Source organism: Dromiciops gliroides, chromosome 2 (genome assembly GCF_019393635.1).
Source record: "Dromiciops gliroides isolate mDroGli1 chromosome 2, mDroGli1.pri, whole genome shotgun sequence".
In the NCBI taxonomy this organism is placed as follows: domain Eukaryota; kingdom Metazoa; phylum Chordata; class Mammalia; order Microbiotheria; family Microbiotheriidae; genus Dromiciops; species Dromiciops gliroides.
In genome coordinates this window covers 500,215,871-500,228,365 of record NC_057862.1, presented here as the reverse complement: position 1 = coordinate 500,228,365, position 12,495 = coordinate 500,215,871, and the positions used below count along the sequence as shown (strand labels likewise).

At 38.4% G+C, this 12,495-nt stretch overlaps 1 protein-coding gene across 2 annotated transcripts in view; it reads left to right on the top strand.

The window, feature by feature from the left end:
- ALLC (allantoicase) overlaps window positions 1-12,495 on the top strand; it is a 47,444-nt gene that overhangs the window by 21,498 nt on the left and 13,451 nt on the right. For both annotated transcript variants that reach the window (XM_043986750.1, XM_043986751.1), the window contains exons 5-8: window positions 1,078-1,203; window positions 2,636-2,715; window positions 4,519-4,651; window positions 9,346-9,501. In XM_043986750.1, the coding sequence (XP_043842685.1) occupies window positions 1,078-1,203; window positions 2,636-2,715; window positions 4,519-4,651; window positions 9,346-9,501 (495 nt within the window). The remainder of the gene's footprint in view (window positions 1-1,077; window positions 1,204-2,635; window positions 2,716-4,518; window positions 4,652-9,345; window positions 9,502-12,495) is intronic.

The window sequence follows — 12,495 nt, the reverse complement described above, 5'->3', positions numbered from 1 at the left end:
TTTTTCCACAGCTTCTCCAACATTTATTATTTTCCTTAATTGACTCTTGATTGCTTCTAGGACAGAGTGTAAACTTCCCAGACTGCCATTAAAGACTCTAAATAGGCTCATTCCAAACTTTCTGATTTTATTTTATCAACATTCCTTTTTTAATAAGCTCCATTTTGTTTGTTTTTTGGTTGGGCAATGAGGGTTAAGTGACTTGCCCAAGGTTACACAGCTACTGTTAAGTGTCTGAGGCCAGATTTGAACTCAGGTCCTCTTGACTCCAGGGCTGATGCTCTATCCACTGCCCCACCTAGCTGCCTCCAAGCTCTATTTTCTATTGGAAATGTCATTGTTTCCTGATCTAGATAGATATTTCCTCTCATATCTCTACGTATGCACTAAAATTGTATCCCATGACTTCTTTTTTTTTTTTTTTTTTTTTTTTTTAGTGAGGCAATTGGGGTTAAGTGACTTGCCCAGGGTCACACAGCTAGTAAGTGTTAAGTGTCTGAGGCCAGATTTGAACTCAGGTACTCCTGACTCCAGGGCCGGTGCTCTATCCACTGCGCCATCTAGCTGCCCCTATCCCATGACTTCTAAGGACCCTCTCTTCAAATTTTCCTTTTTGAATCTTTGAATCTTTATCTTCCTTTAAGGTTTACCTCAAGTGTCACTTCCTATATGAAACTCTCTCTCACATTTCTCTCTGAAACTGGTGCTCTCCCTCTGCAAATTACCTTTTATTATATTTACCTGTGCACATGTTGTATCCCCTTGTAAAAACATAAACTGCTTGAGAGGAGAGGATGCATAATTTTTGTCTTCTGGCATTTAACAAATGGGCTTAATAAATATTTGATGATCTGGATTGAATTGAAAGTTTTACATTTTTAGACATGGTCAATGTAAGAATTTGCTTAGCTATGCATATTTGTTACAAAGGTTTTATTGTTTTTCTCCCAATGGTGGGGAGCTGGGAGGGAGAGAAAACAAATGCTTGTTAATTGAAAAAAATATTTGGAGAAAAAAAAAGCTTTTACTTTCTGCACTTGATGTAAACAACATATATTTTGGGTTTGTGTTTCATAGGTCATGACTGGTGTATCATACAACTAGGAATACACGGGATTATTCGAGGCTTTGATGCAGACACTGCTTTCTTCACTGGAAACCACGCTCCCAGATTATCAATACAGGCAGCATGCTTACAAAATGGTATCCAATTGGAAACTGTCTCATAGAATTGAAGATATGGAAAGGATCATAGAGATTCTTTAGTCCAGCTTCCTCATTTTACAAATGAGGAAAGAAACTGAGGTGAAATGACTGGCCCACAAAGGTCACAAAGTTAGTGGTATACCCAGTGCTAGGGTTCATGTTTCCTGGCCTTTTGCACAATTTCCTAATTTAACAAATGAGGAAACTGAGGTGAAATGACTTGTTCATAGTCACACAGTCAGCAGCAGAACCAGTCCAAGAGTCCAGGTTTCCTTCCTTCTCTTTAGAACTTTTAGATGAAGAATTTTCTACCTAAGGCAAATTTCCTATTCCTTTTATTCCTTAGGTTTCCTTTGATAGTATGATTTTATTCCTGAGATTAATCATGGTCTGAGTAATAGTGGGTACAGAAGTAAGTGGGCCAAAGGTGATAGAAAGTAGAGGCAGAGAATGTACTAATGAGAGAGCTTTATTCAAGGAAGTTTTGAAACTTGGAGGCTAGTCCCAATTGCTGCTTCATAAAATTTAGAACTGGAAAAGATCTTAGCAATAATCTAGCCCAACCCTCTTCTATTATGGATGAGGAAATTGAGGCCAAGAGATAGGAAGTGATGTGTTGAAGTTTCAAGCAAATGGTTTATGTTGAAAAATCCATCTATGAATGAGGCTTTGGCTACTGACAGGTATTCTAGAAATATTTCACTGGGAAGACTTTGTTTCTGTAATTCACCTTCCGGTATACAAAATCTTGGTCTATCAAAACCTGGAGAGTGCTGTCTGTGTGAAGATTTGTTATAACTGAGACACAGCTAAGAAACAATACTAAATATATCTGACAAGCAATGCACTGCACAACATACTTTATTAGCTCGTTTTGTCATAAGCATATATTTTAACAATGAAGAAAGACTACAGGATTTAGATTTAGAAGGAATTTTAGACATCTATTTGTCTAATCTTTAAAAGATAAGGAAACTGAGTTCCATAGAGGTGACAAGTCTTGCTCAGGGGTAACCCAGCTAGTTAATGTCAAAGGCAGGAATTAAACCAAGATCTTCTAAGTCCAAGACAAAAGGAGCTTTCACCATACCATGGCTACCGCAAGTATTTAGTCAATGTGGGTGTCACCTTATAGGGAGCATGGCATAGTAGAAAAAACACTGCATTTGGAGTTAAAGGAATTGGGTTTGAATTCTGACTTAGCTGTTAGCTAACTGTGTGATGTAGGGTAAGTTAAGTTACACATCTGAGTGTCAGTTTCATCTGTAAAATTGAAGTAGATGATCTTTGATGTCTCCTCTTACACTAAAACAATGATATCTGAGTTGACCATTTATTTGAGGTTGTACATTTAAAATATTTTTTAAAATTTCTGTTATTTGGCCACAAGATAAAGATCACCATTGCCTTTTGGTTCCGTTTCTTTCAGAGGAGATACCAGATCTACCAGCAAGAGGGACAAAATTAGGATGTGCAGCCACTGCTGAAGAATTTGAAGCCATTGAGAAGGTACATTACCAAAGAAATGAATAGTCTCTGGGATGTTTTATAAATTCATCATTATTTCATTAAATCCTCCCTATAATACCCACCTGATGCAGTTTCATGATCTTCTCTTTAAAATAAGAGGAAAATGTTACAGAGAGATCAGCTAACCTTCCCTAGGTTTTATGGGCAGGCTCATGGAAATAGCCACAAAAGATGTAATTCTTCATTTCTGTTTCAGGGTTCTATTCTTTTTTAAAAAATTAAATTAAAATTTTTTTAGTGAGGCAATTGGGGTTAAGTGACTTGCCCAGGGTCACACAGCTAGTAAATGTTAAGTGTCTGAGGTTGGATTTGAACTCAGGTCCTCCTGACTCCAGGGCTGATGCTCTATCCACTGCACCACCTAGTCAGGGTTCTATTCTTGAAAAGACTTTAAATTGAGAGAACCTCATGGAATATCAATACACATATGCCAAAATTTATTAAGCACCTATTGTACTTAATAATAAGCAGAGCATTGAGAGGAGCTGGGTTGGGGGTGGGGGAATACAAAGTTTAGAAAAGACGTTATGCTTGTCCTCATAGAGCTTATAGTTTACTAGGGGTAATAAGACATTATTACTACCAGGAGTAGATGTTTAACAATTGACTGCCCCCCTCTCCAAATGTACTAAGGACACTTTTTCAGTTTAATCTGCATTATTAACATTTTCTCCATTACTTTCTTAACTCTTGAAATCAACAAAACAACGATCAAGCCCTGATCTGATTATTTTTGAGGTATACATTTTCACACTGAAAATTAGACAGTTCCACCTAGCTCCAGCACACCCGGCTATAATACACAGTATTATAAAATAAGTGTATTAAGAAGATGCCATACTTTAGTGGATGCATAGTCAGTGTGAAAGAACTAGGCCCCTGCCTATTTTCCTATTTTATCTCCAGAGTGGTAATTAAGGTAGGGGGCAACTGGAATTTTGCCTTGAAATTTAGATGGTACAAAAATTTACAACATATGAATTTCTGGACCCTTCCTGTACCTACCTTAATTGTTGGACATCAAAGTCATGGTATCATGTTCCAAGGTCTTCTGTACAGTCTTGACTTGGTTGTTCTCCCCTGCCCCCTGCCCCCACCCCATTGGCTCTCTCTCCACAATGCTTGAAATGAGGGCATATTTAATACTGCTTTACCGGGTGCAAATATTGTCAATTATAGCTCTGTTTATCCCATTTAGAGGCAGCATGATGTAGCAAATAGAGTATTGGCCTTAAAGCCTGCAAAACCCGAGTTTAAGTCCCACTTCTGACACATATTGACTGTATGATCTTGGGCAAGTCTCAGTGTGCCAGGCAACTTTCTAAGACTCTTAAGTTGGAGAGAACACCCTGATCCACATTGGTAGAGGAAATTCCTCACTGGAAACTCTCTACAACAATGAAATCAGAGGTTCAGTCACTATATCTTATCCCATTTATTATTATTATTATTTTTTTGTGAGGCAATTGGGGTTAAGTGACTTGCCCAGGGTCACACAGCTAGTAAGTGTTAAGTGTCTGAGGCCGGATTTGAACTCAGGTACTCCTGACTCCAGGGCCGGTGCTCTATCCACTGTGCCATCTAGCTGCCCCTATCCCATTTATTATTAATAAACCCTTGGAATCTTGATTACTGATTTCTATTCAACTATTCCTCTAGGCATTTGAATTCCAATTTTTATAATTAAATTTTCCTTTTTCTCATGTCCCACCAAGTCAGTAAGATGGAGAAATTTGTTTTTACCGAAGACCAGGCCTTTAACATACTGATATTTATCATTAGCTGGAGTCGGAGAATTGGCATTGTCTGGTTCCCATGGAAGAACTCAAACCAGGATATTCTGGCAGCAATCACAATTATTTTCCTATCTCTTCTCACCAAAGATGGACTCATCTAAGGCTCAACATCTTTCCAGGTAACACTGGCACTCATTTTTATTTCTATGGTTTCTTTATGTGTGGAAGAAAAAAAAGAGAGAATTGGCTATTTTCTATATCTTTTTTTTTAGATTTTAAGGCTGATTTCACATTGGAGCTACCTCACTTACCTGTAGCAGGCATTTAATTTTTAGATTGAATTGAACCACCACCACGCACCAGGATCTCCATTTGGGAGTTTTAGTCCTTAATGGCAATGCCTGTGTAATATTAAAGAATCAAACTGCTTTTTGGGTCCAGGGTGAATGCGGGTGTTTACCCTCTCCTTGAGCCCATTAAGGGGTCTTTCTCAACTCTAGATCTATGTATGCTTGGACTGGGTTCAGTTCTAAAGGATTCTAGCCTTCAAAAGGAAGGAGCAGTATCTTTTTTTTTTCTTAACCTCTTTGGCTCTATAAGCCTCCTCCCTGAAGTCCTTGGAAAAATTGTCTAAAATTTAGGTTTACCTATATCTAGCATCTCTCAAGGAATGGGGAGTAGAAACGTATTCATTGCACAGTTCAAATCAGGCATAGGACAGCTAATTATTTCCTCTACATAAAAGATATGATAAATACTTTTAAGGCCCACTGAAGCACATTACAAAAAAATTAAACAAGCTGTCAATAATGTAACTACTATTATACTTTCTTTGGAGGTTGAGGCTCAAATATCATAAGGTGAAACAGTTTGTATTATCATTGAATTGGCATTTCATAATTTATCTTATCACTTCTTTTCTTTCACTTTTATGTTATAGCCAAACCAGGGGTGGCAGCTAATTTGGTTGTAATAGGAGGCAGGTAGGTGGATCAGTGAGTGGCCAGAGTTCTAGGTCTGAAATCAGGAAGATCTCAGTTCAGATATGGCCTCAGATACTTAATATAGCTGTGTGATCCTTGGCAAGTCATTTAACTTCTGTCTGCCTCACTTTTCTCACCTGTAAAATGAACTAGAGAAGGAAAACGGCAAACTATTCCAGTATCTTTGCCAAGAAAACCCTATATAGGGTCTTGAAGAGATGTATATGATGGAAATGACTGAACTACACCAACAGGAAGGACACATTTACAAATAGCTATAAGGAAAGACAGTACAATAAGCTACAAGAGAAGTTCCAGGGAACTTTCTATGAGAAATCTGATCAGGGAGTAATCTCTTTCCTCTGAAGAGGTCAGGGAAAACTTTGATGGAGGAGGTAGCATCTGATTTGTGCCTAAAAGAGAAGGAAGGATTACAAAGGCAGTGATTTGTGGGGACAGTATGAATAAAGTATTAAAGGTGAGAAAGGACAGGGGGCAATCATAACATGACACAATACTGAATTTGCTAATGGAATGATATCCAAGAGTTATTTGGGGGTCCTTGATAGTTTTGATTAAAAAATGAGGGAGGATATTAACTTGCTAAAGTTACATGATAGTATCTCTATGTTTAGCAAGGGAATCTCTTTTCTAACATTAGGACCAGTCATAATGTTCAATGATCCAGAACATTGATATTACTTCTATAGTCTCTCTCTTGCTAATTTACTTATACCATATTTTTCTGTGCTTCAAGCCAATACTGTTTAGTTTCATATGTTGTGAGTAGCAGGGCTTTCATAATTCCACTTGCCAATATTCAGGTCCAGTTTGATTGAATTTTTCTTTTTTACATATTTAGTTTCTAGTGTCTAGAGAAGAATTTGACTATATAAGGGAGTTTCCTCATTTTTATTTTTAGTACCTAATATTTTAGTGGCTTTGGACGTCTATGGATATGGGTAGTCCCACCAGTTATATCCATCCAGATGTGCCCATCCTGAGCAACTCATGTCTATGTCCTCTCAACAATCTTCTATAGGGACTTTCAACTAGTATGTAGGAGGATCCCTGGTGGGGCGGGGGCGGGGGCAGGGGAGGTGTTTTCCTCTCTTTTTCTTGACATTGCAAGGATCCCAATGGAATATATAGCACATATATCAGTTATCATTGCTGTCTCTGTGTCCATCCCATGGTGTTTTTTTCTTTTTTCTGTCTAATGGCAGCTAAGTGGCACAGTTAATAGAGTGCTGGTCCAGGAGTCAGGAAGACCTGACCTCAGACACCATTTACTAGCTGTGGAACCCTGGGCAAATTACTTAGGCTTTGTTTACCTCAGTTTCCTCATCCGTAGAATGAGGAGAATAATAGCACCTACTTCCTAGAGTTGTTATGAGGATAAAATGAGATAATATTTGTGAAATGTTTAGCATAGTACCTGGCATGTAATAGGTGCTATATAAGTGTTAACTATGATAGCCTCAAAGAAAGATAAATTTTTTTTCATAAAATTAACATTCTTTGGACGGGTTTATATGGCAAGTCATGGAACACTTTAGGAGTTTCTGAGAAGCTAAAATTGAGGATTGTCCAAAGGCAAGTGGAGAGATATATGATGAGCATGAGTAAGCTGCAATGAATTATAAATGAAGACTATTGCAGGAGAAGCAGGTATAAAGAATATATATCAGGGAAATTTTATTGAGGACTCATATCAAAATTCATGGTGGCAACTGTAGGGGACATTTAAATGAAATAGGAATTCAAATTCAACAGAAAGTACTTATGTGCTAAACATACAAATGTAAATGATATATAGCTCATCATTTAGTAAAAGGAATAGACAAACAAATAAATATAATACTGAATAAAATATAAAAGGATGACAGAGGTGCTAACAAGTTCTATTTGAGGATTTCTAATTAGAATTATTGGAAAATTTCATGAGGGGTGGCATTTGAAAAGGAGCTCGAAAAATTGGGAGCATTCTGGGTATAAGGAATAGTGTGAAAAAAGGCATGGAAATAAGAAATCACTGGTCATATTTGGGAAATGTTAAGTCTAATTTGTCTGGGCACAGAGAAGAATATTGTATGACTGAATGAGTGAATGAAAGGAAAAAACATTTATTTTGTTTTTTTATTATTATTATTATTTATTATTTTTGCGGGGCAATGAGGGTTAAGTGACTTGCCCAGGGTCACACAGCTAGTAAGTGTCAAGTGTCTGAGGTCAGATTTGAACTTAGGTCCTCCTGAATCTAGGGCTGGTGCTTTATCCACTGTGTCACCTAGCTGCCCCCCTGGGAAAAAGCATTTATGAAGCATTGACTACTTTCTAGGTCCTGTATTGAGTACTGGGGATAGAAATATAAAAAAGAGATAGTCCCTGACCTCCATGAGTTTACATTCTAACAGAAGACAACACATCTAGGGGAATGGTGGTTGGGAAGGGTGTTTTGATTGGGAAGGTCACAGATATGGTGAAATTTTGTTGGGGCATGTCAACTGGCATGCCATTTCCACATGTAATAGTACTATTGATTTGATCACTGTGCCTAGAACAAGATGTAGAAAGCAGCTAGTGGGGGTGTGGGAGTAGATTAGACTGGAAGGGTGGGGCAGCACCAGGCTGTGGAGGGCCAGAATGCTAAGTGAAGGAGTTTGCATTTTATTTAATATAGAATAAGGAACAGGTAGGTTGCACAGTAGTTAGAGTGCTGGGCCTGGAGTTAGGAAGATTCTTTTTCTTAAGTTAAAATCCATCCTCAGACACTTAACCAGTTGTGTGAGCCTGGGCAAGGTACTTAACCCTGTTTGCCTGTTTCTTCATCTGCAAAATGAGTTGGAGAAGGAAACAGCAAACAACTTCAATAGCTTTGACATGAAAATGCCCTAAGGGGTCACAAAGAGTTGGCCACAATTGGAAAATAACTAAACAAGAAGAAGGAACATTGATGCTTGGTGGAAGGAGGTCCAGTCTTGTAATCAGGAATACCTGAGTTCAAGTCTGGTCTCAAGTCTTGTCCAGTTTCATGATATGGGCAAATCACTTAACTTTTCAAAGTTTTCTCTCAGCACTCCAGGAAGCTCAGTATACGCCTATGATATACAATTGATTTGCTGCTCTGCATAGAAATGAGAATTTCCACACTGGGAATTCTTACACTGATTGATTAAAAATCACAGGTCTATACCAATCTATAGGGAACCTTTAAAGTGTTTTGGGGGGCAGCTAGGTAACACAGTGGATAAAGTACTGGCTCTGGATTCAGGAGGACCTGAGTTCAAATCTGGCCTCAGACACTTGACACACTAGCTTTGTGACCCTGGGCAAGTCACTTAACTGTTATTGTCCTACCAAAAAAAAAAGAGTTTTGAGCAGGGGCCAGTGTGATCAGATCTGTGCATAAGGAAGATTAATATCCAGCAGCAGGTTCTTGTTGTGAGGAAAGCACTTTGTAAACCATAAAGGGGGCCCTGCAAATGTAAGCTTTTATGGTATTTTTCATACATTCAGCAAACATTAAATTCTTGTTGTCTGTACTAGGTGTTAGGGAAGATAGTTTTTTTTAAAGTTTGAACATTTTAATTTAAAGTTTTGAATTCCAAATTCTATGTCTCTCTCCCTCCCTCCTTCCCCTTCATTTCCTTCTTGCCTCCCTGAGGCAGTAAGCAATCAGCTATAGGTTATACATATATGGAAGATAGTTTAAATATGACTAAATATCACCGTGTTCCAAACCTGGTGCACTAAAGCCCTGAGAATACAAATACAAGGTGCGAAGGCTGAGAAATTGGTACTGGTTGGGGTAGTTATTAACTAAAATTTGGGATTACAACCCCCCCAAGAAACAAAGTGATTTGTGTTTTTCCCCCCTTCTCTTTCAGATGGTGGGCTTGCACGCCTGCGGGTCTATGGTACTGGACAAAAAGACTGGTCTGCAGCTGATCCCAAAGAATTGATTGATCTTGTGTCAATGGTACATGGAGGGGTTTGTGTGGGCTACAGCAATGCCCATTTTGGACATCCAAAAAATATTATAGGTAAATAGTTCTGTTTTTTTTAATTAAAAAATTAGAATACAGAAAAAAAAAACCCATAGCAGCAAGTTTGGGAGGCCTAGAAACTGTTTTCCCATCCTAGTTCTGCCCTTTCCTACCTTTGTTACCACAAGCAAGTTGCCTTTTCTTTCTGAGCCCTTTGTTTTTTGTTTCCTAAAATTAGGAAGTTAGGCTAGATCAGGTGTTCAAACAAGGGCAGCCAACTGCTGGAATTAGATTAAAATGCAATTGGGAAATATATAACAAAATAAAAATACAAAACCCCCTAGATAACATTACATTTAAAACTAAGTCAATGTGACTTTTAGGGATCCTTATATATGGTTTAATCTTTCCTTCCCCCCCTCAAAAAAAAAATCCCTTTTCTATTTGAATTTGACATCAGTGGACAAGACAATCTTTAAGGTCCTTTCCTGTTTTGAATCCTTTAATTTCATAACAATATACATTAAGGGTTGTTAGTGGCTCAGAGGCTCATAGCTATTTGAAGCTCTGTGGCTATGCCAGGGATCAGGAACACAGAACTGGCACAGTTGGAAACTGCCTGCCACAGATCCAGAGCCCAAACGAACCATTTTGGCATTGAGGTAAATAGCATGAACCATGCCCTCCAATATCCTTTTCAAGACAAATTCCTTGGGGGTGGGCAGGGAGACTGTTTCATGGATTGAAAACAGAGATCCCTTAAATATTATGAGGCCATTCTGGGAGAGCTCCCCCCCCATCAAGGAAGAGATATCTTGAGCATGGCTCCATTGTAAGGGGCTCACTTAGGGTGCTGCTGCCAGAGAGAGGTCATCTGGTAGCTTCATATTTTAGCTTATTGATAAGAGAGTTAACTGCAAAATTGAATTATTTTTGGGTGATAAAAGAATGTAAGTGATGTCAGTACCCTCTGAATTTCAGTACTCTAGGGAAAAGTTTTAGTCACCCTCCCCTAGCTATGGTTCTACAAATCAAAGCTCTGATTGTGACCACAGATGAGGTTCTTCTGGTCATTAGTAACTTTAGCAGTGCGATGCTGAGTAAGTTGCTTCAACTCTTTGGACCTTAGTATAGTGAGGGGATTAGATCAGATAATTTCTACTGTTCCTTCTAGGGATAATATGACTAGAGACAAAAGACAAGAGACATTTATATAGCACTTTAACAATAGCTGACATTTGTATGGCCCTTTATTATTTGAAAAACACTTTTCATGTATTATCACATTTATTCCATACAACAACCATTTGAGATAAATTATACACACACATATAAATGCGTGTGTGTGTGTGCATGTATGTGTGGTGGGGAGGATTCCCTAAGGGTCAACACATTTGGCTTCTGTTCTGTGGGGACCAATTTTTAATTGGGGAGTGCTAGCTAAGCAGCTTGCTGCAATATTGGGGCAAGGAAGGAGACCGGCAGCCTCCCTCAAAACAGAACAAGATTTATTTTAACAAGAACGAACTTAAAAAAAAACCCAACACAGAATCAGTAGGATCAAGGGAAAGGAAATAAAATGGGGAAAGGGAAATTATAATACCTGAAAAAATACTACTGCCTAGGAATCAGCTGAAAATACGCAGCAGAATGCCTGTCACTTTCTAGCTTCCACCTAGAATGCCCAATTCTCCTCCTCCAAACCTAGAAACACCCCACACAGCCCCAGCCAATGGGATGGCCGCTCTGACAGTCACATGACTGCCCTCACTAGGCTTCCAATCATTATAATTTTGCCAGGCTCATGTAGGCATCGGTTAGTGGTGATGACGTGAGGTGCCAGAGCCCTGGCAACGGCTACAACCAGTGGGTGGAGCACCGTGAGGTTTGCGGAGCCCCAGGCCAGTGTGCGCCAAGGCATAAAAACCTCAAATAACAATTCTTTACATTCCCCCCTTTGTTTAGTCAAGAAACATGGGGTGTTTCCTTGATGGAACAATAAACAATAAATAAATTTTAAAAAATAACAGAATATAACCAATGCTAACAAACAATATACTAATAACAATATAGGAAAGGGAAAATACATATTACAGATGATGTATATAGTAACAGAAGGAAAAACAAAAATGTCCATTTAAAGTCCTTAAAATCTTGTCTTCGAAGGAGGGTTGAGATGTCATCAGGGGAACTGGACTCTGGTCTGGATTCTGGTTGTCTCTGGATTCTGGTTGTCTCTGAAACTGCTGGATTTTCATTAATCTTTAGCATAGCATTGTCCAAAAATGTTCAAATTAAAGAATGAAAGTTCTTCAAAATATACAAAACAAGTTTAAACTTGATATATATATACAGCATATTGGAGTCCCCCCCCTTCAGAGGATACTCATATCCATACACAATACAAAATTGAGACATTTATGACATTACTAACACTTTTTACCACTATATGTCTGGATCAAGGCCAAATTTAGTTATGTGTCCATGATGACACCTGAAAATGTTATGGAAAGGTAAATTCACTAGGTTAATCAACTCCTGGTCGACTCGCCAAAGTTCCCAGGGCTAATATTTGTTAATGAAAATTGGTCTCAGACTAGTTTGGCTCATTTGTACCTGAGAATGTGGTTCTGAGCATCTAGCTCTCTGACAGGTAGTGAACAATACTGGGGAATTGAGAATTCCATTATAGTTACTATATGAAGATTGGGTATAATTCTCCAGTCCCCTTTTGACATGGTAATTAAATATGTCTGTCAGTAGATCAGGTATACTTTCATGAACCTGGGGGCAATTGCATGGCCCATTTTTTTTAACAGACCCATAGAATCTTCGGATTGGAAGAAACCTTGAAGGTTGTATAGTCTAACCCTTATACCAGAATCTTTCCTGTATACTCCTATACTAGCTTATTGACAGATGGTCATCTAGCTTCTGTCTGAACACTTCTCAAAATGATCAGTTCACTATTTCCAAGGTAGTCTGTTCCATTATTGTAAAGAACTGGTAGAAAGTTATTGTTGAGGTTTACCAAAATATTCATCCATGTAA